The following is a 22,408-nucleotide window of genomic DNA, read 5'->3' as shown; positions in this document are numbered from 1 at the left end:
ATGAATAGCCTGGAAAAAAAAAAGCTACTTACACAGATTAGAGTGGTGTAGTACTTCACGAAGTGTTGGAGATGTGGAGTGTTCTACAGCAGATGCTGCAATCCTACCAAACTACTGCTAGCAGCTAGCTCTCCGTGGGCAGGTCACCAGCCACTACCGTCCCACAGAAGCCCATGAACTTAAAAAAGGGTCTTTTAAGACAGGAGGCAAAAAGACAACATAATTAGGTAGTATGGTTCATTGGAAGCACCTAGGCCTTTCTCAACCTGGGTAAGTCAGTTCCTTCCTAGAACAAATACACATTCAACAACATTTTGTGTGACTTCCATTTCCAGTAATATTGTTGTAACACAGGAGAGAGAGGTGTGTTTGTCTTAAGCATTCTCTTTGAAACAGACAGCAGAAGGAACAGAGAAATTACAAGAGGTAGTGAGTGTAGCAAGCCTGCACATAAAACAATCTTTCATAAGAATAAAATGCTGTATTTACAGCTGTAAATGTATACACCCGTATAATTTAAAAATACAAAGCTACTTTTACTGTGTTTCAGGGTTTGCTTTTTTTTAGTTCAGAGAGTGAAACACTCAAGTGCTGGACTTAAAGTGGTTAACTTCATTGCATTGGCAAAACCAAACCATCCATGCAGCACTGGGCTTTTAACTCGTCGTAAGTGAGAAAGTTAAACTCAGCAGTTAGTGTAACCAAAGTGCAATTGTGTTCTTCACACTGTGTATGTTTTGACTGGCTTGTAAAAAGAATGTAGAAGTTCATGACTCTCCCTGGCAGCTTCTTGAGATGAATGAGGAAAACATGATCTGCAACATATTTGGCCACAGCCTGACTCTGAATGAGAAGACAGGTTTTTATCAGACAGTGGAGAAAAGTCGAAGTCAGCTACCTGGAAAAGGAACATCAAAGAGATCATTTTTAATTTGGGTCCTACTGGCTCAAGTGAGTCCAGCAAGAATACTTTGGGCCAGAAATGGCACTTGGTCCTCAACCAGTTTCAGTCACCAACTTCAAAGAGATTTCTGATTTATACCTGCTGCACACCTGGCTCACAGGCAGTCTCTCTAGAGGTATATTATTCATATTGTGGCGTGATGTAAAGTGTATTGGATACTTTCCAAAGGGCCAAGAAAGCTACCTTTGATTTAGGAGCTCGTGCTTCTTACAAATATGATAATGTAGCAAGTGAAAGCTGCACCAGAGATGGAAGGGAGCTGGGAAGATAAAGGTCACACACTAGGGTCAGGTGGCCATTTAGTGCCGCTTTAGGTAACATACCCTTTTTTACTATCCTGTATCCTCTCTCACCATCCCCGCTTTCTTCACGTAACCACTCTGATGGAGATCCTCTGGAAGGGACACTTCAATGCAAGCACCTGCTTGGGAATATTAACAAACTGCCTGTGATAGCCCTGGCAACTTGAATTATAGTTACAGCTCTCTGCAACAAGCCAGAACCATGCCTGTTGCCTACAGTGTTTGCCTGCACTGTTCCGATTTTTCCATGGAACGGATCAGACATACCAGGGAAATGCTCCCTCCTGCTCTGTTTGTCTGGGGATTAAAGAAGGGACATGGCCGAAAGGTATCTAATTTCTATCCCAGCTCAAAGTAAGAGTAACTGAATACCTCCACGAGATCTTTTTGTTGTGTGTTACTTCGAAAGGTTGTGTACAGCACCAGTCCTAGCATCACTGAAGCCAGAGCGATGCAGAGCAGGACGAAGAAAGCCGGGTGGATCCCTAGGAAAGAGCACAAGGGCACATTCCTGGAGTGATACAATACACTGGGAAGAGGCAACAGGGAGAAGGAGACGATGTTTTAGGAGAAGTTTTCCTATTTTTAGAACAAAGGACATCTGTGTAACAGGGAATAAAGTTTTCAGCCCAGACCACTTCAGGTCTTTCTGAAATCTCAGAAGTGGGAATGTGAGGTTGTGAGGCTGTAATGGTCTTTCCCTTTTTACCCCTCTTTTCCCTTGAACAGCCTAAAAAAACCCCACCCAGTTACACACGTTAGCCCAAACTCCGCAGGGTGTTGGTACCTCTACAAGAGGATAGGAAGGAACCTCATCTTCAGAGCAGCTGGCAACCTCCAGCAAAGAGGATTTGCACCCTTAGCCCTGAACACACACTGGTGCCGTCTGGAGTGGGCTGCCCTGGCTGTATACGCGTGCTGGCCCACGGTGAGATGGTACAATATTCTGTGTCACAGCTGGGCTGTCTCCTGGTCTGGTCCTCTTGGCCACCTAACCACTTTCTCAGAGGATTCGGGGACCCAATTCAGGGCATGTGTGTGAGCAGGCATGGGGGAGCCAGCAGGGATTGCTGGCTGGGGGGACAGAAACCTGTAATGAAATGGAAGCCTAGAAAATTTACCCTTAAATAAACCATAACTCAACTAAAAAAAAAAAGGAGACTTGAGACTGCTTAATGAAGGGAGTGTTACAGACATATATGTTTTCCTAGTTATCCTCTCTAACTACAAAAGCCAGATTATTTAAACTGAAAAATATGTAATTTAAGTAACTCAGCCTTCCCAGGGAACTCATTAGCTTCAAGACACTCTTGAGACTAAGGGTTCAACAGGATGCAAGAACCTCAGAGCAATTACAGTAGGCACATTATAGGCTCTCCTTTCTCTTCATCCTTCCTATGCTTTTAGGGACATATACCAGCTTCCAGAAACCTCATCTGCAGGCTGGTTAATCCATAACTGTCCCTGACATGTCTGAGACTGTCCGTTCCCTGACAGCTGGGAATGTCCATGCTGCTCAGACCAGCTGCTCCTCACCTGTTGGCCACACTTTTATTTCATGGTATGTCTGCAGCATCGTCACGCCGTTCTCCACTCTGACGCTGAGGCAATACTGTCCAGCGTCGCTGAAGGTATGGCTGAGATTGTAGCAGGAGCCATTAATCACCACCAGATGGCATTTTTCACCTTCCAGTGGAATGCACTCGGCCTTTATAAGCCAGCATAATGCTAGCGGCGGGCTGAAATGACAAAGGCAAAAAGGAAAAAAAAAAAAGAGGTGAAAACTTTGCAAAAATTTCAGCTAAGAGCTGATGAATCACTTGGTTAAAATAGCATAATAATTTTGCAAATAATGAACTTAATCTAAATACAAATAGAGAAGTAATTAGCTGCACAATCGTTTGGTTTATAGCATTTGTCAACTGAAAAAGTTCTTTGTGATGCTTCTATAAAAGCAAGCCTTTCAGCTGGGAGCTAAATACCTGCGTGGGTCATAGGAAGGCCATTGTGTGTGGAAAACCCCGTAGTCCTTCTCCGATAAAGATAAAAGGAATTTTTTTTCCCTGCACTTCCAAGGGAGTATAGGTTGTTTTTTCTTTATTCTTCTCACCAGAAGAAATCACTGTCTGTGCTACTGAAGCACATCCAAGACCTTTCTGATTAAAAAAACCCCAACAACCAAAACTGGAAAGAATGTAAGATGAGCTCCGTACAATGGACTAATAGCTGGAAAAGGTAAATAAATTGCAAGCATCACAGTACCCCTTACAATAACAAAAAGGTTTTTATTTGCTCTCAGGCAATCTAGGTGCTATCCATTTTATGGCCATGTGTCTTCTCACCATGTCTAGTTGATGCCTTTTATTTACATTTTCAGACCCTCGTTCCGACTGATTCTGCTTGGATTCACCTTATGTGCTATGGACTTTGATTCTGACAACAGATAGAGCTTTTCTTCACCCTGTCTTACTAGTGTTTTGTTCCTTATCTCTTTAGGACATTCTCTGCTAAAGCAAGCAGCGTGCTTATGCGTTTAGCTCATTTTCTAGCCTTGTTTTTGATAACCCATCTCTCAAGCCTTTGTTGTTGCTTTTGTATCATAAACTCCTATTGCATCAGTCCCAGTCCTGCGGCTAGGAGGCTAGGTCTGCCAAACATTGTCCACCCTAAAACCAAGCCTGCTTTTAGGGATCTCAAGTTTGCCTGCAATGGGTTTTGGCTGTTTGTATGTACTTGCCATCTCCAGTTTCCACGCCTGCCAATGTGCCGTTCACCTTCTGAACGCAAACTCTGCTGCTTTGTCTATTGGGACTATTTATGCCTTTGGCAAATGACTCTGCGTTGGGTGCTGCTCACTGGTCCTACAGCACTGATCTATTTTGGGTTGGCGGTGGGTTTGGTTTTTTTAAATGCGGCATTAGGCTAAACAGCTCCCAGCAGCAGAACGTGAAAGTGTCACTCTTCTGGAGAATAAGTCACTTCTGCAGTCATGAAGTTGTTATGGTGAAGGAGCTTTCCCGACTGTTTCAGTGGTATTTAAAATGCTTCTGCCATACCAAAAAACCTCATGTGTTCTAAATACTGCAGCTTGAGAAAGCTTGTGCTAGGATCAACGTGCTCGTGACTCTCCAACGTTCCTATGATCCTCACTGCATGAAGCCTCTCCATCTTACTCATCTTGTGGCAATCTTACCTTTGCCAAAATTCTTCCTAAAACCCCTACTCCCGTGTGCCAGTCACAGGTGGCTGCTATTGAACAGGACATCCTGTCCCTTAGCTTACGGTTTAATTTAGTGCTAGGGAAATTGGTCAAGGAGAAACATTCAAAAGGAAGTTTTAAGATGTAATTATTTCAACTATATTTCTATGGCTAGTTCTCTTTTAATATGCTCTTGACAAAGATATAAAACTAACATTTGCTTTACATAGGAGGATTCTACTTTTCTGTAAAGATGCAGGCTCTTTCAGGCTCTTAGAGTTCATGGTATTTCAAGTCAGGAAAAAGCAATATTCAACAGTATTTTGTTCAAACGAAATTTCTTTTTGTTTTAAGAAACAATTCTGTGGGGTGCAACTCACTACTTTAAGGAAACAGTGGGGAAAAACACTTAAATAGACAATGCTTTTGGGGGGAAGTTGTGTTTGCTACTTACGTGCCGTTGATATGAAGAGATAAACTCAAGTTTTCCATCACATGAGTCTCTCTGGAGCCCACTACATTAATACTTTTAACAGCATCTGAGAGGAAGCAAAAAAGCACGTCACACTCCACATGTAAACTTGAAATTAACTGGTTTGTTTTTGTAGACTGCAGATTTTAGTTGCATCATCACACAAATAATAATACTTGTCACACACCCAAAAAGGAATCCTACTAGTAGAGTTGTAAGTTTTCTGAATGTTTTATGATTTTTTTTAGTATATAATCAACTACCTTATTATTCCTTTAAATTTTTACTTATGTGTTTATTTGCTCCAGAAGCTGATCAAATCAATGAGACTTTCCTAATGCTTATTTTTTAGAGATAGCCAGCATAAATTGAACAGACAGATCCTTCATAACTTACCGTAAGCATTTTATTGTAAGTTTTAAGTGTATGTGAGGAAGATCTTACATATGTCCCCCCATTTTTTCTGCACTAGAACAGCGCAAAGTCCATTTTGCAATGGAAACTCTTCGTTGAATAATGTTGACCAGTTCTTGCACGTGAAAATGCTGAAGTTGTATTATCACATTAAAGCTAGATTGTATCTGTACATATATAGCAAGTTCTGTTTTGAATATGCAAAATGTTTTATAATTACCTAACAGCTCCAGGGCAGTGGTAAAATCACCAGTTTTCTGCACCGTTTCTCTTTCATGTATGATGCTTCCAATTTGCTCCCATTCAGCTATGACTTTCAGATGTACCGTGCGATTGCCCATGGTAGAGCAGTTATAGTAGACAAAGGGTTCCTTGGTAATCTGATAAACTCTGTGTATAACATGAAAAGATTTAGGATCAAAATTGCCTTTTACCAAGTCCTTGCATGTTTCTGATTTAAAAAGGAACAAGTTCAAATATATTTTCTTTATAGACAATGCTACAGCTGGTATCAGTGAGGATTAATGTCCATGGCATTACCAATAAAACTACAATCAGTATAAGACCTAGAGTATATTTATGCATTTTTATTCAAAGAAACTAAAGATAATGCTAAAAAAATTCACAAAATGGAATAAGAATAGTCAGTAAAGTATGGAAACTACCATTATAGCAAGCGGACTATAAGCTACCCGAAGCACTAAGGCGGGTAACAAAGAACAAAAAACTTTCGTATTCAGAGACTAAAGCTTACATTTCTATTTGCACAAACTTATTTGTATTGGACATATATTCATCCTCAGAGAAGGAAAATAACTGCAGGTCTTTTTTCCTCCCTACTGCAGAGTGGCTTAAGGGCTAGATACTACTCACGGGTTTATTTCTGACGGTTATGAGCTATGTTGGGGTTTTTTCCCCTCCATTTTGTTATCAGGTGTGTGTTAACGTGCACATCCATATTATTGGAGAGACCTAGCCACTTTCAAAAGCTCCTCACCCAAGCTGTCGTATATTTACGAGTAGCTGGTCATAGTAACAGCTACTTACTGACTGCCCAACCGCAAGACAGTATGCTGCTTCCATTTTCCTTAAGTGGACAAATTATTCTTGTATTCAAAACCAACAACCTGCTAATGGAGATCTGCAGGCATAATGATGTTTTAAAATAACAATTTACAATAAGTTACTTTTTCCAATTCATTCAGATCAGTTCAGCTCATTGCACACACAGTAATACACCTAAGCATATATTTCAACAAGAAATGTAGGTCTTCAAAACATCACCTTTTTGTGAATATGCAGTGACGTCTGTGCCAAAGTTTCCGTAATTCACCTGGTCGACATGCTAAGAATGTACCAACTGACTCTGATTTAATCAGGATTTTCTCTAGATGAGCATCTGAATCAGAGCCATCTTGAATATTCATTAAAGCAAACAAAGTAACCACACCTACCCATCTCCAAAATCCCAGTTGTAGACAAATGATGCTGACTTGAAGTAATGGCTTGGGTCATGAAGACAGAAAGAAATCCGGGTCACGGCACTCATGGAGGAACTAGAACCACGCGTGATAAATCTACTGTCTTCTATCTGGGCAATGGTAAGATTCCCTGTGATAAATTCTGCAGAATAATAAGGTGGAGAAAGAATGACAGCATAGATCGCTTTTACAGCATGCTCTGCGTGAGTATCAAAGCAGTATTGAAAATGCACTGCGTAAGTCTTTCTGCTTCCTAGTCCAAGTGGTTCAGTGCATTTTATATCTATTAGTGTTGTTACATGTCTTAGTGAGGCAGAGAGCTTAAATTACTTATTTAGGGTTATACAATGGGTCATGATAAAGCTTCTAATGGAACTAAGAGAAATAATCTTGGACTGATTGAGGTCAATATCAGTTTTTTGTATTGATTTAAAAAGAACTGAGATTAACTTCAAGTATCTAGATCAAAGGACTCAGAATCAAACCAGTATATACACCCTTCATGTTTGGGGTGGGGGTTTTGTTTGTTTTATGGGGTTTTTATGTTGCTGGTTTTTGGGTTTTAGTTTTAGCTGCTTCCACAGAAATGAATAACAGATGCGCTATATATTGTGAATACAGAAAAGGTGAAATTTTGATTTTGCTGTCTGCAAGAGATCCTATGCTCAAGATTGTTTACAAGGACTGGCAAAAGCTGATCTAAAAAGACCTCTCTAACCTATGAATAAATAAGTATGATGATGACACACTTATCAACTCATTACAAAATTAATGGGATATTAATTACCAGTAACAGACTTGTACCCTGTTAACAATTCATTAAATCTGGTTAACTGTTCTCTTGATGATGCACAAGTAAGAATCACAATTACTGCTTCAGAACGGGGCTGGTAATGCAGAACTAATGGGGGTTGTAATTTCTGAGAGTTATTGGCAGTGAAGCCCCTGTGGCTGCTCTTGCTTGGGGAAGGCAGAAGGGTACACCGGGATCTTACCTTTCACAGCTATAGAAAGCTTCTATCCCTTTTGCTTGTGGCATGAGAATGTAAGTGCAAAGCGAGAAAGGAATAAGTAAATATTCAGCAAGGCAGCAGTTCTTAGGAGAGAAAAGATACTTTTATAAAGCTTGGTGTTTCTCAGAGAAAAATCTCAATAGCTATTCCCCAAAATGTCAGCTACGCCCTATGGTCAGCTCTTTTGTCCTCATACATGTCCTTATCTTCGGCTGGGAGCTGGGTCTGTTTTGGAGCGTGTAAGTAGAGTGCTGGGACCTGTGGTCGGAGGGACGTGGTTACTAGTCTCTGAAAGAAGGGATTGCGGGAGGTAGTCAGGTGATATTTCATGTCAATCCCTGTATCAGAGATTAGGTTAACCATACCGCACTATTGGTCAATTTGTCAAAAAAAGCCTATTTATGGATATGAATATTCCCAGTGAGCTGAATTTGCACTTAGCAGTATTTGGAAATGCAGCCACGGCTTCCCATCCAATTTCAATACAGTCTGTCAGAGCGTTAAAAGAAAATGTCATGGCTCTGTTGTGCTGATGGCCTCAGTTTTTGTCATGCAACAGGGAAAATCAGTAGGTTGTCACTGCTGCTAGTCTCCCTAACTTTAGGACTAGAAATGCTGGGAAGCAGTATGGGAAGCACTGGTTTAGGAGCCTGGACATCACTGAACAATGCTGACGCACGAACTGCAGCTGCTGAAGTATCTGGTTTCTGCTTCAGTTTCTCTAAGTGACAGAGGCAGGAAAACACGGGCAGGATCACACCTGGTTCCTGGATGTAGGTAAACTACATCATGACCCAGTTAGTCCATCCAAACCCACCTTCGATCAAAGGGCTACACAAATCAAACTCTGTTGGCAGAAGCCATATTTACACCTGGCTTTCATTTTTCTGATGGTAGCAAAGGCAGTGAGCATCCTGAAGTATACTGAATTCCTGAAGACGTAGACACTGTAAAGCTACTTTACCTGTAATCTGAAGCACGGTGACATTTCTAGCAACCGGCCGACATAACCAACAGTTTCGATGAGTCACCCAGACAGATACAGGAAAAGTCCCAGGAAATTCACCGGTCACATTAATTACGGAGTTAAACCGCTGCTCAGATTTCTCTATCAGAATCAGAGGAGCATAAATCCAGTTGAAGTGATAAAAGTTTGATGCAACACTGTCATTCTTTATACTTAGACTGGCGTGAACAGTAGCTTGAGCTCCCGTTGTGATGGGACCATTGTTGGTTATTTCCAGACCATACTCCTCTGTGGAAATCAGAAGAAAAAAAACGCCAAACCTTGTTGTACCATATTTTTTATTATATTTATTTATTTACATGGTTTAATTAGTCAGCTGTAGTTATGTGATTCACAACGACACTCATCCCAGCAGACTTCACCACCTTTTTTTTAAACCGCCATTCAGAAACCTGGAACAGAAACTGTTGCTTGTATATCTGAGTTCGAACAAGTAGCATTAAATAACATGTTAGAATGGGTCCTAGAAATGTTAATAGTAGAAGGGAGCTTCAGACTAGAACATTACAAAAACTTTGATGAGGTTTTATAGGCAGAGCTGGGCGCTGGCTGTAGGTTCAGCGTCACTAAACTTCCAGCTACTGGAAGAAAGTCAAGCTCAGCTCTAATCTCATGAACTTTCAAACTCAGGGATGATTTCATCCAGTAGATTCCTTTGGCAGCTCTGTTGACCCACAAGTCTCCCCCACCTTCCTCCTAACTGAACAAAAAAGCCTCAGTGCCAGCTGCTTCGTCTCTATGGTCCACCATTGACTTCCTTTTCCAGGGAAGGACCAAAAATCCCACTGTAACTGAAACTCGTACCATGCCTCAGTGGCAGATCAGTGTACTCCAGAAGGGCAAAACCAGGGTTCTTGCTTTCTGACTTTCATGCCTGGGAACAGCAAGGCGTGACAAGCGCAGGACCGCTGATAGTGAACCATCCCTGCTGCTTTGGATCGCTCACTGTTATCTTCCCTGCCACGTTTACACAAGCTACTCACTTCAGCTCTTACAACTACTGCAATGGGCAGAGCACGAGTGAGGTTGGGTTTTATGGAAAGGACATACAGTTTTTCCAAAAAATAGCAGTGCAACAAGATTAAATGACTTGTATGTGTTAAAAAACCCCCACAACCCAAACCCCCAAACAAAAGGAAATGCAACAACCACTGAAAGCTGTGAATTGGGGCAGAGCTGGGAACAGGATCTGGTTGGTTGCCTCCAACATGGAGCACGTTCCCTCCCTGCATCAGTGCTCTGCATGGCAAGCAATGGGGCAACGCTGGGCAGAGCAGCAGAGCTGTGGGGGTTCTCATGCTGGGAACTTCCCTTCTCCTCTCAGCAGCTACCAGATTGCTAACTGGGACCTGGATCTTTGAGCTTCAGAAGCTGCATTTCTCACTCATCCATGACCTGTAATGTGGAGGGAGCACTGGGGTCAGCTAACCCCCGTCTGTACTGCCTTTCCTGCACCCGTCAGCTTGGGATGGGGGGGAAGGAGAACCCGAGGCATCTACTTAGTGCCCACATTTTATTCCACAGATCGCAGGCGCTGAGCAAATCTGGATGCAAAAGGACTGTGAGGAGTAACTGTGTCATTACTGTCTGAGCAACAATTCCACTGTTCCCATTTCACAATGCAAGCAATAGCCCTGAGTTCAGGTTTTTGAGTTAACAGAGCAATGCTTGTGATTTGATCAAATCTGGCACAGAGAGGTTTCAGGTCTCTAGAAGATTCAGGCCATCCTCCACTTTGTTTTAGCAAAACTTGGGAAAAAAATAGCCAGCTACCTCACGCTTATCTAGCACGTCTCCTTGGAGGTTATCATGGTGCTTTACAGACCAGGGCCATGCTGAAGCCCAATAGCTGCCATAGTTGGAGATTAAGTGACTAACCCAAGGTCACCCAGTGAGTCACCAGTACAGCAAGACAGTTCATCCAATTCAGGGATTTCTTCTACCCTTTCGACCTCTCTGTGCAAAATGCAGCACTGCGAGGCTACCAAAGCCAGAGAGAGAGGCTGCCCAGGTGCCTTGTGACCCACTGCGCTGGGAAACGGAGGAAGCAGAAGTGCAGCTTTTGGGTTAGGAAGTGCAAAGCAGAACCCTGGCTCCTCGGGACGCCCCAGCTTCACCGCAAGCACCAAGGTCGCAGCGCCCGAGACCAAAGCCTGGGGAGGCGAGAGGGTGCCCGGAGCTGCCTCCATCCCCTGTCATGGCTAGCAAGCCGGGGCGGGGAACCACCACCATCCCCACAAGTAAAGCAGCTCACGCCTGAGGGCCGTCCCCCTCGCCCCGCCGCCGCAGCCTCCCTCACCCCCCTCACCCGCTTCCCAGGAACCGCTCCCCGGCGGCGATGACAGCGCAGACGGGCGGCCCCTTACCTGCCGCCGGGGCGGCGCGGCCGAGCAGCATCACCACGCAGGTCAGCCGCAGCATGCTTGGGGCGGCGGGGGCCATGGCCAGGCACCGCCGGGCCGCGGCCGGTCTCGCCGCGCTGGGGCTGGGCGCTGCCCCCAAGGCCGCCCGCGGTACTGCGGCACCTCCGTCCGGGTCCGTGTCCGCGCCCCCGGGCCGCTCCCCCGCGGCAGCGCCCAACCAGCCTCTCCCGGGGGCAGTTCCTGGGGGCTTGTCTTGCCGACGGAACGGGCTGCTGCAAAACCGCCGGGGATTTTAGAAAATAAATAAATAACGTGCACAAATGCCGCCCAGCCGCAGAGAGGGTGGGCACAGTTCTGAGCGGGTGAGCGTTCGGGAGAGTTTGTATTTTGGTTCGGTGGCCGACACAGCAAAGATAAAGCCTTGTTCAGGCTCCGGTGGGGCGAGGGCGGCTCAGCCGCGGGCAGTTTGGCTGCGGTTACCCGGTCGCTCAGCGTCCAGGCTGGCGGCTCCTGGAGAGGAGCCCGTAAGGCAAAGTGTGCGATGGGAGCTCTAGAGAGAGCCACAGAGCTCTCACAAACGCAGTGCAGGGCTTGGGTTTTTAGGTACTTATGGGAAGCCCTTTCTTACTCCTGCCTGCATTTTTTTTTTTTTAATGAATCAGCGTCACCCCCAGCTTTGCTCCCAGTTCCCCGGCGCGGCGGAGCCGCTTCTGCCGCCGTTTCCCTCGGGCCGGCGCTTCAGCGGCGGGGCGGGCCCTCGGCGGGAGGGACCCTGGCCCGCCGGGGGCACCGACAGCGGCCGCGTCTGTCCGGGGTAACTCCTCGCCCGCTGTTAGCGGCATCGCGCCCGCTGCGTTAGCGGCGAGCCCGAGGCTGAGGGGAAGGACGAGGCTGGCCGGCCTTGCCTCAGGCGGCGCTGCCCGGCGGCGGCGGCGGGAGCTGGCAGGCGCCCTTCCCGGCTGGGGCGAGGCTGCCGCGGTGGGGCAGGGCAGAAAGTGGCCGGGGGTTACGGGTCCCTTCGCGTCGGGGCGCGGTGAGAGGAGCGGGCGGTGCTATGCCTCTCAGGGCCCGCCTGCGCCCGGGGAGATGCGCGGGAGGAGGCGGCGGCCGGAACTGGGCTCGGGCGCTTCCGTTGCGCCCATGCGCTGCCGCCGGCCTCCGGGAGCAACAAAGGAGGGAGCTGGGGGGCCGGGGCCGGCTGAGCTGGGGGAGCCGCGGGGTGAGGAGCGTTGGGGGCAGCGGCGGCAGCGCCTCAGTGGGGCCCGGGCGGAAGCTGAAGCGGCACGGCGGGAGGCGAGGCCCGGCCCGGCCTGGCGCAGCGCAGCCTGTGGGGCGTGAACCGGCGCGCGGCGGGGAGGAGGAAGGGGCCGGAGCTCCAGCAGCACGGCGCTCGGAGGCCTCGGGCCGCGGCCGGGAACCGAGAGGGCTGAGGGGCGGGAGGAAGCGTCACTGTGGTCGTTCACGGGTTGCCCGTGTTCACAGGGCGGGCGCCTCGGCGGGGATGGAGTCGGCGTGATGGCGCCCTGGCAGCGGGGAGCGACCCGGCGGCAGCTAGCCCTGCGGCGGGGAAGGGAAGGTAAGGGGACGCGGGGCCCTGCGGGCAGCGCCCCGGCCCTGGGGCAGCCGCGGGGGGACCTGGGCGGGGGTGTTTGCGGGGCAGCCCCAGCTCTTGGTCGCGGCGGGCGCCGTGAAGGGCGGCTCGGCCGAAGCGGGCTGTGCAGGAGAGCTGACAGGAAAGCGCCGAGGTGAGGAGAGAGGTTCGCCGGTCTTTGCAGCTAAATTTGATCTCGGGTTTCTTTACAAGCGAGAACGGCAGCTCGTGGCGGCAGGACAGCCTCTGGCACCTGGGCAGCGGGTCGGGCTGCGGCCAGGGGTACCTGTCCGTTCGGGGCCGGCCGGGGCGCGGGCAGGGTGACAGGCGTGAGGCGCCCGCTGCGTCCCCGAGCCCGCGGCCGCTCCTGGGGGAGACGAACCAAACACCGCGTGAATGTTTGTGCCGTTGATATTCCACTTTACAGGGACAGAAGCGTGTTCGGGTTAGTGCCTAGACACTGTGTAATTTAGGGTTAAATGCGTGAGGAGCCCGGTAACCAACTTGTATCTAGAAGTGTGTTCCTATGGTATTGAGTGCACCACATGCTAGCGGTTATATTTGTAAGCCGAGCTAAATGTGACAGTTGTGGTTTTTGGAAAAGATGTGTTCTCTTCAATAGGTCAAAAGAATGGATGTAGGTGATGTGATGGCTGCTATTAACCAGCCGCGTAAACTAAGAAATACTTAAAAAATTTTTTGTAGGTGTGTTGGTCGTGATTTTACGTACTGAAAGCTGAGCCTTCCTCCTCCAAGATGGCATTCGTTTCAGCACAAGGGCCTACGGTGGTGGACCAAACCACTTTGATGAAAAAATACCTTCAGTTTGTGGCTGCTCTTACAGATGTCAATACACGTAAGATACTTTTTTCTATTGAAAGTTGCAGTTCTTCGATAGTTTGTTTCACAAACATTGCAGCATTGTTTAGACAGTTGATAAATGTGTGTTAAATTCACTTTGAATTTCATTTGAGTATTGATTTTTGAAGAAGCAAAGTGATGAATAATACTTGCATGAGCCAAAGTGAGCAAGCTGTGTGTGTGTGCAGTTGTGTGATGGTTGGTTGTGAGGATTGTGTGCCTTAAAACTGGGCGGTGATAGCTAAACTGATAAGATCTGATTGCTTCTTTGATCAATGACTCTGATGTTTTCTTTCATAATATAGTTCTACATTTAATTTTTTTGCTCAAATTTCCATTTTCAGCTGATGAAACAAAATTGAAAATGATGCAAGAAGTCAGCGAGAATTTTGAGGTAAATTAACAAAACTCACCCCCCCCCAAAACCCCCCCAACCTTCTGAAATGGCAGTCTTCCTGTGCTTAAGAAGTGATGTTGTGCATGTTGGTTTGATTTCTGATGTTATGTGGTTAAAATATTAATATATTAGTATCTTGTGACTTATGATTTATATTCTTATAAGTCATTGTTTTTAGGCTTGTATTTGGGAATTAGCTAGGTTACTGAAGAATTACAAAATTTGGACTTGGAGATCTCTTTCATTCTCTAATCTTTATTCAGTAAGCATTTAAAAAAGGTAAATTAATAGATTTTTCTTTAATTTTGTTGAATGATATAAAATCTGTTTAAAGCTGTATTTTATTTAGTTCAAATGTGTATGGTGCCCTCATGAAGCAGAGGCCCCATAGTATAGGAGTGAGGGAGGAGTTGTCAGATGCAGAATCTGACATCAGGAGTAGAGGTAGCTCCAGTGACATTTTTTGCATAGTGATGGACCATCAAGTTTAGAGAAGCAGCACAAAAAAGGGGAGACACGAGTTAAAACAACCCTGTGTTAGCAGAAATTGTACTTTAGTTGAATACTTAGTTATTATGTGTCTGTTCTGAAATTATAGAGAATTTATTGTTTTGTAGAATAAGTTCAAGATTTTAAAATCACTGTAATTCTCTCTGCATCTAGTTTTTTAGTCGTGTTGCAATGAAAAAGTGCTACCGCTACAACATATTCTGTCCTTACCTGCTTTATTTGAAGTGATCTCAGTCTGTGATATGGACACACAAATACATGTTCTAGTCCTTTTTAATGTCTTTGGATGTTTTTGAGTAAGCTTTAGGCAAAGTTAGATCCAGCAGATGCTGGATGCTGAAAGCTGTGCCAGTTTTAATTGTTTCTGAGTTATCAGTGGAATTTCCTTTCCAGTGAATTTTTTTTTTGTTTAGTTCAGGTTAGCGTAGTGGAATAATACATTAAAAGCTGGTGTAACTGCATTATAAAAAATGTAAAAGATTTAATCCTTGCTGAGTGTCTATATGTGAATAAGTAGATGTCTGTGACAGTTCTGCATCTATATGCACACGGACTGAGCAGAGCTTTGTATTACCATAAGTAACTATCGAAAAATATTCTTGTGGCATTTTGTATCTGTTCAAGCTGACCTCCTATCTCTGAAACAATTTATCTGAGTAAAAGAATAGTTTTTACTTAGTCTAGTGATCTGTTTAAAATCTGAAGGCTTAGCTGATTCTCTTTGCTCTTGTTTTCAGTAGGGAAGAACTTCTTCAGTGTTTGTTTTGATAGTGTTCCAGATGGAGTATGTTTCTCCTCTTGGAACTCACTTGGTTCTATAGCATGATCCTACATAAAGAGATGATGAAATGACTTACGCTGAAGTACAGTTCTATTTGTTGGAAAATGAGGGAGCAAGAGGAACCACTAATACAGTTCTAGTTTCCTTTTTTCCTTTGGAGGTTGCGGACAGTATTGTTGCATGTTTTTATACTCGATGGTTTCTTTTCATCTTATTTCCATAGTCTCCTTATTAACTCTTCTCTATCACCTACTTCAGCTTCCAATAGCTATAAAGTTCAGTAGGGTTTTTTTTTTTCACTTCAAGTGATTTTTTTTTTTTAATTTCCCCCCAAAAATTAGCTATTTGTTGAAAGTTGCAGCATTCCAATTCTGTTGGCTGCATTATTGATCTGGATGTGTCTCTAGCTGGCATTAGGACTGAACATGGATTGGTGATTCTGGAGGACTTGTTGAAATGAGGGTTAAAACTGAGGTGCTTCACCATGATGTTACCCGCTTGACAGTGCCAGTTGTTGGGCTAGGTGTGTTAGGGCCTTGTTCTGGGCCAGAGAGGATATTGCTGTTCTAAACCAATTTCTGGATGGAAACATTTGGTAGTTTTGAATCTTGTTTCTCAGAAATTATTTGTTTGAGGGGGAATTTTTTCCTTCTCCATTTCTTCTTGGAGATTCTGGATTCCACATGGGGAGAGAGGAGTGTATTCATTGTCTTTCCAGTCTCTGTTTTGGAGGAGAGAAAGCTTCCCAAATCAACCTCCATTGCTGCTTCTGATTTGTGTTTGCAGCATAAGTCTAAACTTGGTTAGAGTAGTGGGGTTTTTAGTTTCTTGTATGGTTCAGACATCAATTCATAGAGAGCAAGAGTGCTGCTAATTTTCTGCTCTCTGCTGTTTAGCAGAGATGGTGCTTTCAGAAATTTAAGCTGGGTTTGTGAAGGTGTACTTTTCCTTGAACAGATTTGTGAGCCACTTTCCAAGAATGTGGAATACCCGTTTCATTTCTTGTTAGAAACTTTTCTTTATTCCTTCCTCCAAAGTAGGACTATTCTTATGGCATAAAGTTGGGAAGGTTAGGAGTGTTTCAAAATTGGAAAGACTATAGAGGAGGCGGAGGAGGAGAAGACACAGACAGACTTTCTTTAGAAGACCTTTGAGGTGAAGACACAGGCTAATCTGCTGTTGATAATATTGCATTGTTGTGGTTTAACCCCAGCTGGCAACTAACCCCCCACAGCTGTTTGCTCACCCCCCACTGGTGGGATGGGGGAGAGAACCAGAAGGGTAAAAGTGAGAAAACTCATGGGTTGAGATAAAGACAATTTCACAGGTGAAGCAAAAGCCATGTGCACAAGCAAAGCAAACCAAGGAATTAATTCCCCACTTCCCATGGGCAGGCAGGTGTTCAGCCATCCCCAGGAAAGCAGGGCTCCAGCACGCGTAATGGTAACTTGGGAAGATGAATGCTGTCACTCCAAACATCCTCCCCTTCCTTCTTCTTCCTCCAGCTTTCTATGCTGAGCATGATGTCATATGGTATGGAATATCCCTTTGGTCCACTGGGGTCAGCTGTCCTGGCCGTGTCCCCTCCCAACTCCTTGTGCACCCCCAGTTACTCGCTGGTGGGGTGGGGTGGGGTGAGGAGCAGCAAAGGCCTTGGCTCTGTGTAAGCACTGCTCAGCAGTTAGGAACACACCCCCGTGTTATCAGCACTGTTTCCAGCACGAATCCAAACCAGAGTCCCATACCAGCTACTGTGGAGAAAATGAACTCTACCCCAGCCAAAACCAGCATGTGCATTTAAAATGTCTTTGTGCCCTTATGATACCTGCCTGCTTTCCTGAAAGCCCTCGAGATAAAAAACCAACTTTGTTTGCATAGTGCCTAGTGTAATACGATTTATGGTTGTGTGTAACGAAATCTTACTGTGAAGTAGAGAATAGTAGTGGAAATCTATAAAAGGAGATGGCTTTATAAGACTTCTATGTTATTCAAGAAATAATGTGAATAAACCCCTGAAATACCTACATAGATTTTTTTCAAAAAAATGTTGAGTTCTTATTTGTACCTTTATTAACTGACTAGTATGCTTCCGTATCACAGATACTTCAGAGAATTGCCTAACAGCACATACATAAACTACAGCTGAGTTTCCAAATAAACCTTGGAGTGGCCAAGCTAGATTTATTTTTTTAAGGTAGATCCAGCAGTTGCAGATAGAAGCAGCTTGCTCATCTAATATTTCTTCTGACTTCACAAGTGGACAGTAGTGCAGGATCATTTTCACAGTGAAAAGTAATGCTCAGTTTGGGTGATATATGTGTGTACAAATATTTTCAGAAATAACTAAAATCTCAATTTAACAGTGGCTGAAAAGTCACTGGCATCCTAGAGCAATGAAATGTGAGTGTGCTTGTCAATCTTTGTTGTTCAAGAACATCTAGTGTGGTTTATTTCCCCATTTAAAATAGCTGTATTATGCCAATTTTATTTTCTATGTGAGGTGACAGTGTTAAAATAGAAAAAAAATCATACTGAAATCTGCTGGGATTGGAGGAAAGAAATTTATTTGTATTCACTTCTGTGTGTTTCACTAATAGCGCTCTGTAGCGTGCAGATGTGTAATCTCTGAATCTATTAAAAAGTCGCTGAAAATGTTTAATAGTGACTTTGAATGGAACTTGATGTCATCTGTGTAATGTCTATTATATGTCTCCCCATTTTTTGGTGGTTTTTGTTTTTTGTTCTTAATTAGAATGTGACATCATCCCCTCAATATTCTACGTTCCTGGAACACATCATCCCTAGGTTTCTCACCTTTCTACAGGATGGAGAAGTTCAGTTTCTGCAGGAGAAGCCAGCACAGGTAGACTCTGCGGAGCATCTCTTACCTTTTTGCAATGTGTGCAGCAAACGACTTGTTCAGTGAAATACTTGATTAACCTAATAAACTGATTTATGTACAGGCTTTCTTGTTAAAAATAGGTCTGTCATTTGGAGCGAAATTGAAAAAGTCCAGTTTCTAAATAAGTTACTTATAAACTTTGTAAATCTGGACTTCTATGAAAAATGAGGATAAACTAGGTGCAACAGAATTGACTTTCTCACTGAAATACGACACGTTAGAAATTACTGACTTTACTGTGGAATTAAGGGCAAAAGTTGAATATATGTCATTAAATACTTAAAATGGAGTTCCTTAAAGTCTGGTAACTTGCATTTTTCAACTGTAAATTTGTTAAATTTGCCTTATTCACATATGTGGGTAGTAGGAAGCATTATGTGTTTGTATATAAACATACGTCTACATGAAATAAAAAAGGCTTTTTTTTCTTTTTAAGCATGCAGAAGTATTAAGCTGAAAAGATGTTGCAACAAATTATTGTTTCTTGTGGGCTTTTAAAAAGTTCTATCATATCTTTCTTTTTTCTTTTTTTTCTACAGCAACTTCGAAAGCTAGTGCTTGAAATAATCCACAGAATACCAACAAATGAACATCTTCGTCTTCATACCAAAAATATCCTGTCTGTGATGTTTAGATTTCTAGAGGTATTTTTTTTTTCTTCTTAAAATTTTAGCCATGCTCTAAGGCTGTAAGGTAAAGTTATATCAAAGGAAAGGCATCTTGCTCATGCAAATTCATATTGATGGGGCACTTGGATGTTGGTGAGATGAGTATAATTTTATAGGGTTTTGAAGTACTTGTGGAGTAGTTGAAGACCGCAGCAGTAGGCTCACTAAAGAGTCTCTTTTTTTTTTTTTTTTTCAGACGGAGAATGAAGAAAATGTACTGATTTGCTTAAGAATAATTATTGAATTGCACAAACAGTTCCGACCAGCAATCACTCAAGAAGTAAGTAATCTTGCTATACGGTATAGAACTTACTGCTATGCTCTTCAGAATTGTTATTTTGTTCAAGTGGGTTTGTTTGGTTTTTTTGTTTTTTCCTGCTGTCCTTTTATGTTGGCTGACTTGTTGTGGTAACCATATATTTATTTTTTTTTTACCTTAAAGTAATTTTTAAGAGAGGATTGCATAGTGCTAGCACGCCTGGGAAAAACCAAACTGTTAAAGCCTAGTTGGTTTTGCTTTAAGTATTCATGGGCCATATGATTAGGCTAAGGAATAAAATTCCCACTGAATGAAAGAGAATTATTGCCTTTTCAGTTTGTCAAAGGAAAATCTGGGAAAAGGAATATTATGATTGTTTTTTCCCCCATTCCCTTGTTTCTCTCCTGTGACTCATGAAGGAGTACTTGAAGTTTGCATTTTTATTTTATTCTTTCCTTGATTTTCTCCTCTGAAAACTTAGTTGGTTTACAGTAATTATTTCTAATAATACTGTATTGGAACTATGTTGAGATGATAGGTAAATCGGATTCTTTCCAAGTGCAATTCTAATTAATATTGGCAGAACAGAAGGAAGTAGGAGAATGCTTTCAGATTCTTCATAAATATCATGAAAATTACACTCTACTGGTGACTACAGAGATTCTAAAATTATGATTTTTTTTTTTTTTCCCCTTTATGGTAAACTGACTTTTTCCTTCCTAGATACATCATTTTTTGGACTTTGTGAAACAGATTTACAAGGAACTTCCAAAAGTAGTGGTAAGCTTTCTGTTTCTTAAATTGCCCTTGCTATAGTCAGAAAACTAGTTTTTATTTCTAATTTTATCTCTAAAAGATATTGACGTAATTAGTTTTGTATCTAGTGATACAAAGTAAATATAGTTTTAATAAAAATATTTAACAAAAATACGTCTAAAACCAGAGAAATTTAGATTTTGAATTAGAAAACCTTCTGTTTCTAGCACAGTATTACTTCTATGAGATAACTGAGTTACACTTTTGTTACAAAGCACTTATCAGTTGACTACAGAGATACCTGCGCAGCCAAATGTGGTTTCTTTTTCGGGAAGGGTGAGGTGATGTACTTTCCAGCAGCTAGAGTTCTTTAGTGTGCTTGATCTCTGCGGACGCCGTTGCCTGCTCTTCTTACCTGATACAGAGTACCTGGCTGGATGTTTTTCTTTAGCCGGAGAGCCACCTTGGCTGGGGATGCTTTTCCACTTCTTGCTGTAGTAGGAGTGAAAGATGGCAGGATATGTCTGTAGTACTAGTAGATCCTGCAGTATAAATGTTGTGCAGAGAAGGAAAAACTGTCTGTGATAAGTTGTGGGGAAAAATTATATGGAGGAATTCTAATGAGATAAATGACCTTTTGACTGTTACTGGCATTATTATATTTTTCTTCTGCTCTTTGCTTGTAGAATCGGTATTTTGAGAATCCTCAGGTGATTCCAGAAAACACCGTTCCTACTCCTGAAATGGTTGGCATGATTACAACAATTGTGGTGAAAGTAAACCCTGAGCGAGAAGACAGTGAAACGAGAACAGTGAGTATTTTAACTGCTATTTTACTACGAGACTGTCTGTATCACAGTACCCCAAATCATAAGGTCAAGTAAAGGTAACAGGCTTTCTTTTTGCTTGTTTTTCGTATCATGATTTATTTGTAGAAGGTGATTGAAACTTCTCTGATATTTTCTATGCACCAGTAATTACAGGATTTTTATTTCATATAATACCAAATGGTTTTGTGCTTTTTAAATGTTATTATCACTAAATATAGTGCTATTAAAATGAGCAGTTTCTTTAAAAATATATTTCAGATACTGTTTTGAATTAATAATTAAACTGTTAATAAAGCATGTATTCTTTCTTTCTTTCTTTCAGCATTCTATAATTCCCAGAGGATCTTTATCTCTAAAGGTCTTGGCTGAGCTACCTATTATTGTTGTTCTAATGTATCAGGTTAGTATAATCCATTATTTTGCATATAAATACTTTTTATTACTGAATGGCTTGTGTAACTTCTGCTGGCTAACATTAATAAAAATGAGTGTAACGTATTTTCGAGATTAAAATATGGTCTAAAAATAAGCTGCTGAGTTTTCTTCACTTTTTCTGATTAGCTCTCAAATAAGTTGACTATGAGTGTGACTTGTGCATTTCTCTAATAATACTTTATTTTTTTAAGCTCTACAAACTGAACATTCATAATGTAGTAGCTGAATTTGTGCCCTTGATTATGAACACTATTATAATACAAGTTTCTGCTCAAGCAAGGTAAGAGCATTTTAACAGTATTTTGATGATGTTTGGAATAAACTACTTAAGCCTGCCATTCAGTATTGCCCAAAATATTTTTGTCTTATATCCTGTGATTTTTTTTTTTTTGCTTCCAGTCTTACTGCTTTTAATCTCCAAAGTAGCGATGATTATTTGACTTGAAATTGTCAAAATTCTGTAGGTGAAGTAATTGGCATATCTGAATATTTCCATTATATGTCTCTGATAAAATCCATGGTTGTACAGTAGATCCCAATTTATTATTTGATAATGCATTTTTTTAAATAGTTTCTGACAGAAATTTGCGTTACCACAGGTAGTCTGTGATGGAGAGTACCTTATCTAGGACACCTGCTAAAGTTTGATCTTTAGTGATACATTTTTGCTCTTCCAAGTTACAGCTTGGGTGAAGCCTTGTGATGTTGTGATACAGGCACCGCTTTTCCTGCTTCGGAGAGATGTTTCTAGGGAGCAGGCTGTGGTGCTGAGCAGGGCAGCAGAGCAAGATCTCTGTCTTTCCCTGTCTGCCCAGATGGTCTGAATCAGTGGTTGAAGCTTGAGAGACACAGACAAGTCTGTGGGAGGGAATATTGCTTGGAGAAAAAAATTGCTCCAGTTAGGGGAACGGAGTCAAATGTTTGGTGCTAATGGAGTGGCTTGGCTTTCTGCAGAAAGATGAAAATTGTATGGCTGCCTCAGGGCTGCGTGTTTGTGCTTAGAGCATAAGGTGCTGGGAACTTGAATGGCAGAGAGCTTACTGAAAAAGGGGCTTTCCCGTGATGGTGTTATTCCCTTATGAAGCCAGAACCTCACTACAAGATGATGTAATTTGAAACTTCTGTGAATTTTCTGAACGAAGGTATTAAAAAGGAGGAACAAAATCGTAACCACTCTTCAATT

The 22,408-nt window shown here is 42.9% G+C and overlaps 2 protein-coding genes across 8 annotated transcripts in view; one reads left to right on the top strand and one right to left on the bottom strand.

Annotated features, from left to right (window-relative positions):
* Positions 1-264: 264 nt before the first annotated feature.
* On the bottom strand, positions 265-11,689 carry TMEM130 (transmembrane protein 130). Its single transcript, XM_054843183.1, has 8 exons — positions 11,239-11,689; positions 8,810-9,100; positions 6,806-6,974; positions 5,572-5,741; positions 4,920-5,004; positions 2,803-3,005; positions 1,639-1,751; positions 265-898 (listed from the first exon to the last, which is right to left on the bottom strand). The coding sequence occupies exons 1-8, from the start codon at positions 11,312-11,314 to the stop codon at positions 722-724; spliced, it is 1,284 nt and encodes a 427-aa protein (XP_054699158.1). The 5' UTR covers positions 11,315-11,689; the 3' UTR covers positions 265-721.
* TRRAP (transformation/transcription domain associated protein) overlaps positions 11,229-22,408 on the top strand; it is a 98,973-nt gene continuing 87,793 nt past the window's right edge. For 2 of the 7 annotated variants that reach the window (XM_054843176.1, XM_054843177.1), the window contains exons 1-11: positions 12,424-12,454; positions 12,718-12,811; positions 13,532-13,682; positions 14,032-14,081; positions 18,128-18,238; positions 18,817-18,921; positions 19,142-19,225; positions 19,928-19,984; positions 20,647-20,772; positions 21,113-21,190; positions 21,417-21,505. In XM_054843176.1, coding sequence (XP_054699151.1) covers positions 13,583-13,682; positions 14,032-14,081; positions 18,128-18,238; positions 18,817-18,921; positions 19,142-19,225; positions 19,928-19,984; positions 20,647-20,772; positions 21,113-21,190; positions 21,417-21,505 — 800 coding nt within the window. In that variant the 5' untranslated portion in view covers positions 12,424-12,454; positions 12,718-12,811; positions 13,532-13,582. Of the gene's footprint in view, positions 11,280-12,351; positions 12,455-12,717; positions 12,812-13,255; positions 13,272-13,531; positions 13,683-14,031; positions 14,082-18,127; positions 18,239-18,816; positions 18,922-19,141; positions 19,226-19,927; positions 19,985-20,646; positions 20,773-21,112; positions 21,191-21,416; positions 21,506-22,408 lie in introns of those variants that run through there. The other 5 variants (XM_054843172.1, XM_054843171.1, XM_054843178.1 and 2 more) reach the window with 5 other exon arrangements.

This window comes from Grus americana, chromosome 15 (genome assembly GCF_028858705.1).
Source record: "Grus americana isolate bGruAme1 chromosome 15, bGruAme1.mat, whole genome shotgun sequence".
NCBI lineage: Eukaryota > Metazoa > Chordata > Aves > Gruiformes > Gruidae > Grus > Grus americana.
This window is presented reverse-complemented; position numbering and strand designations above follow the sequence as displayed.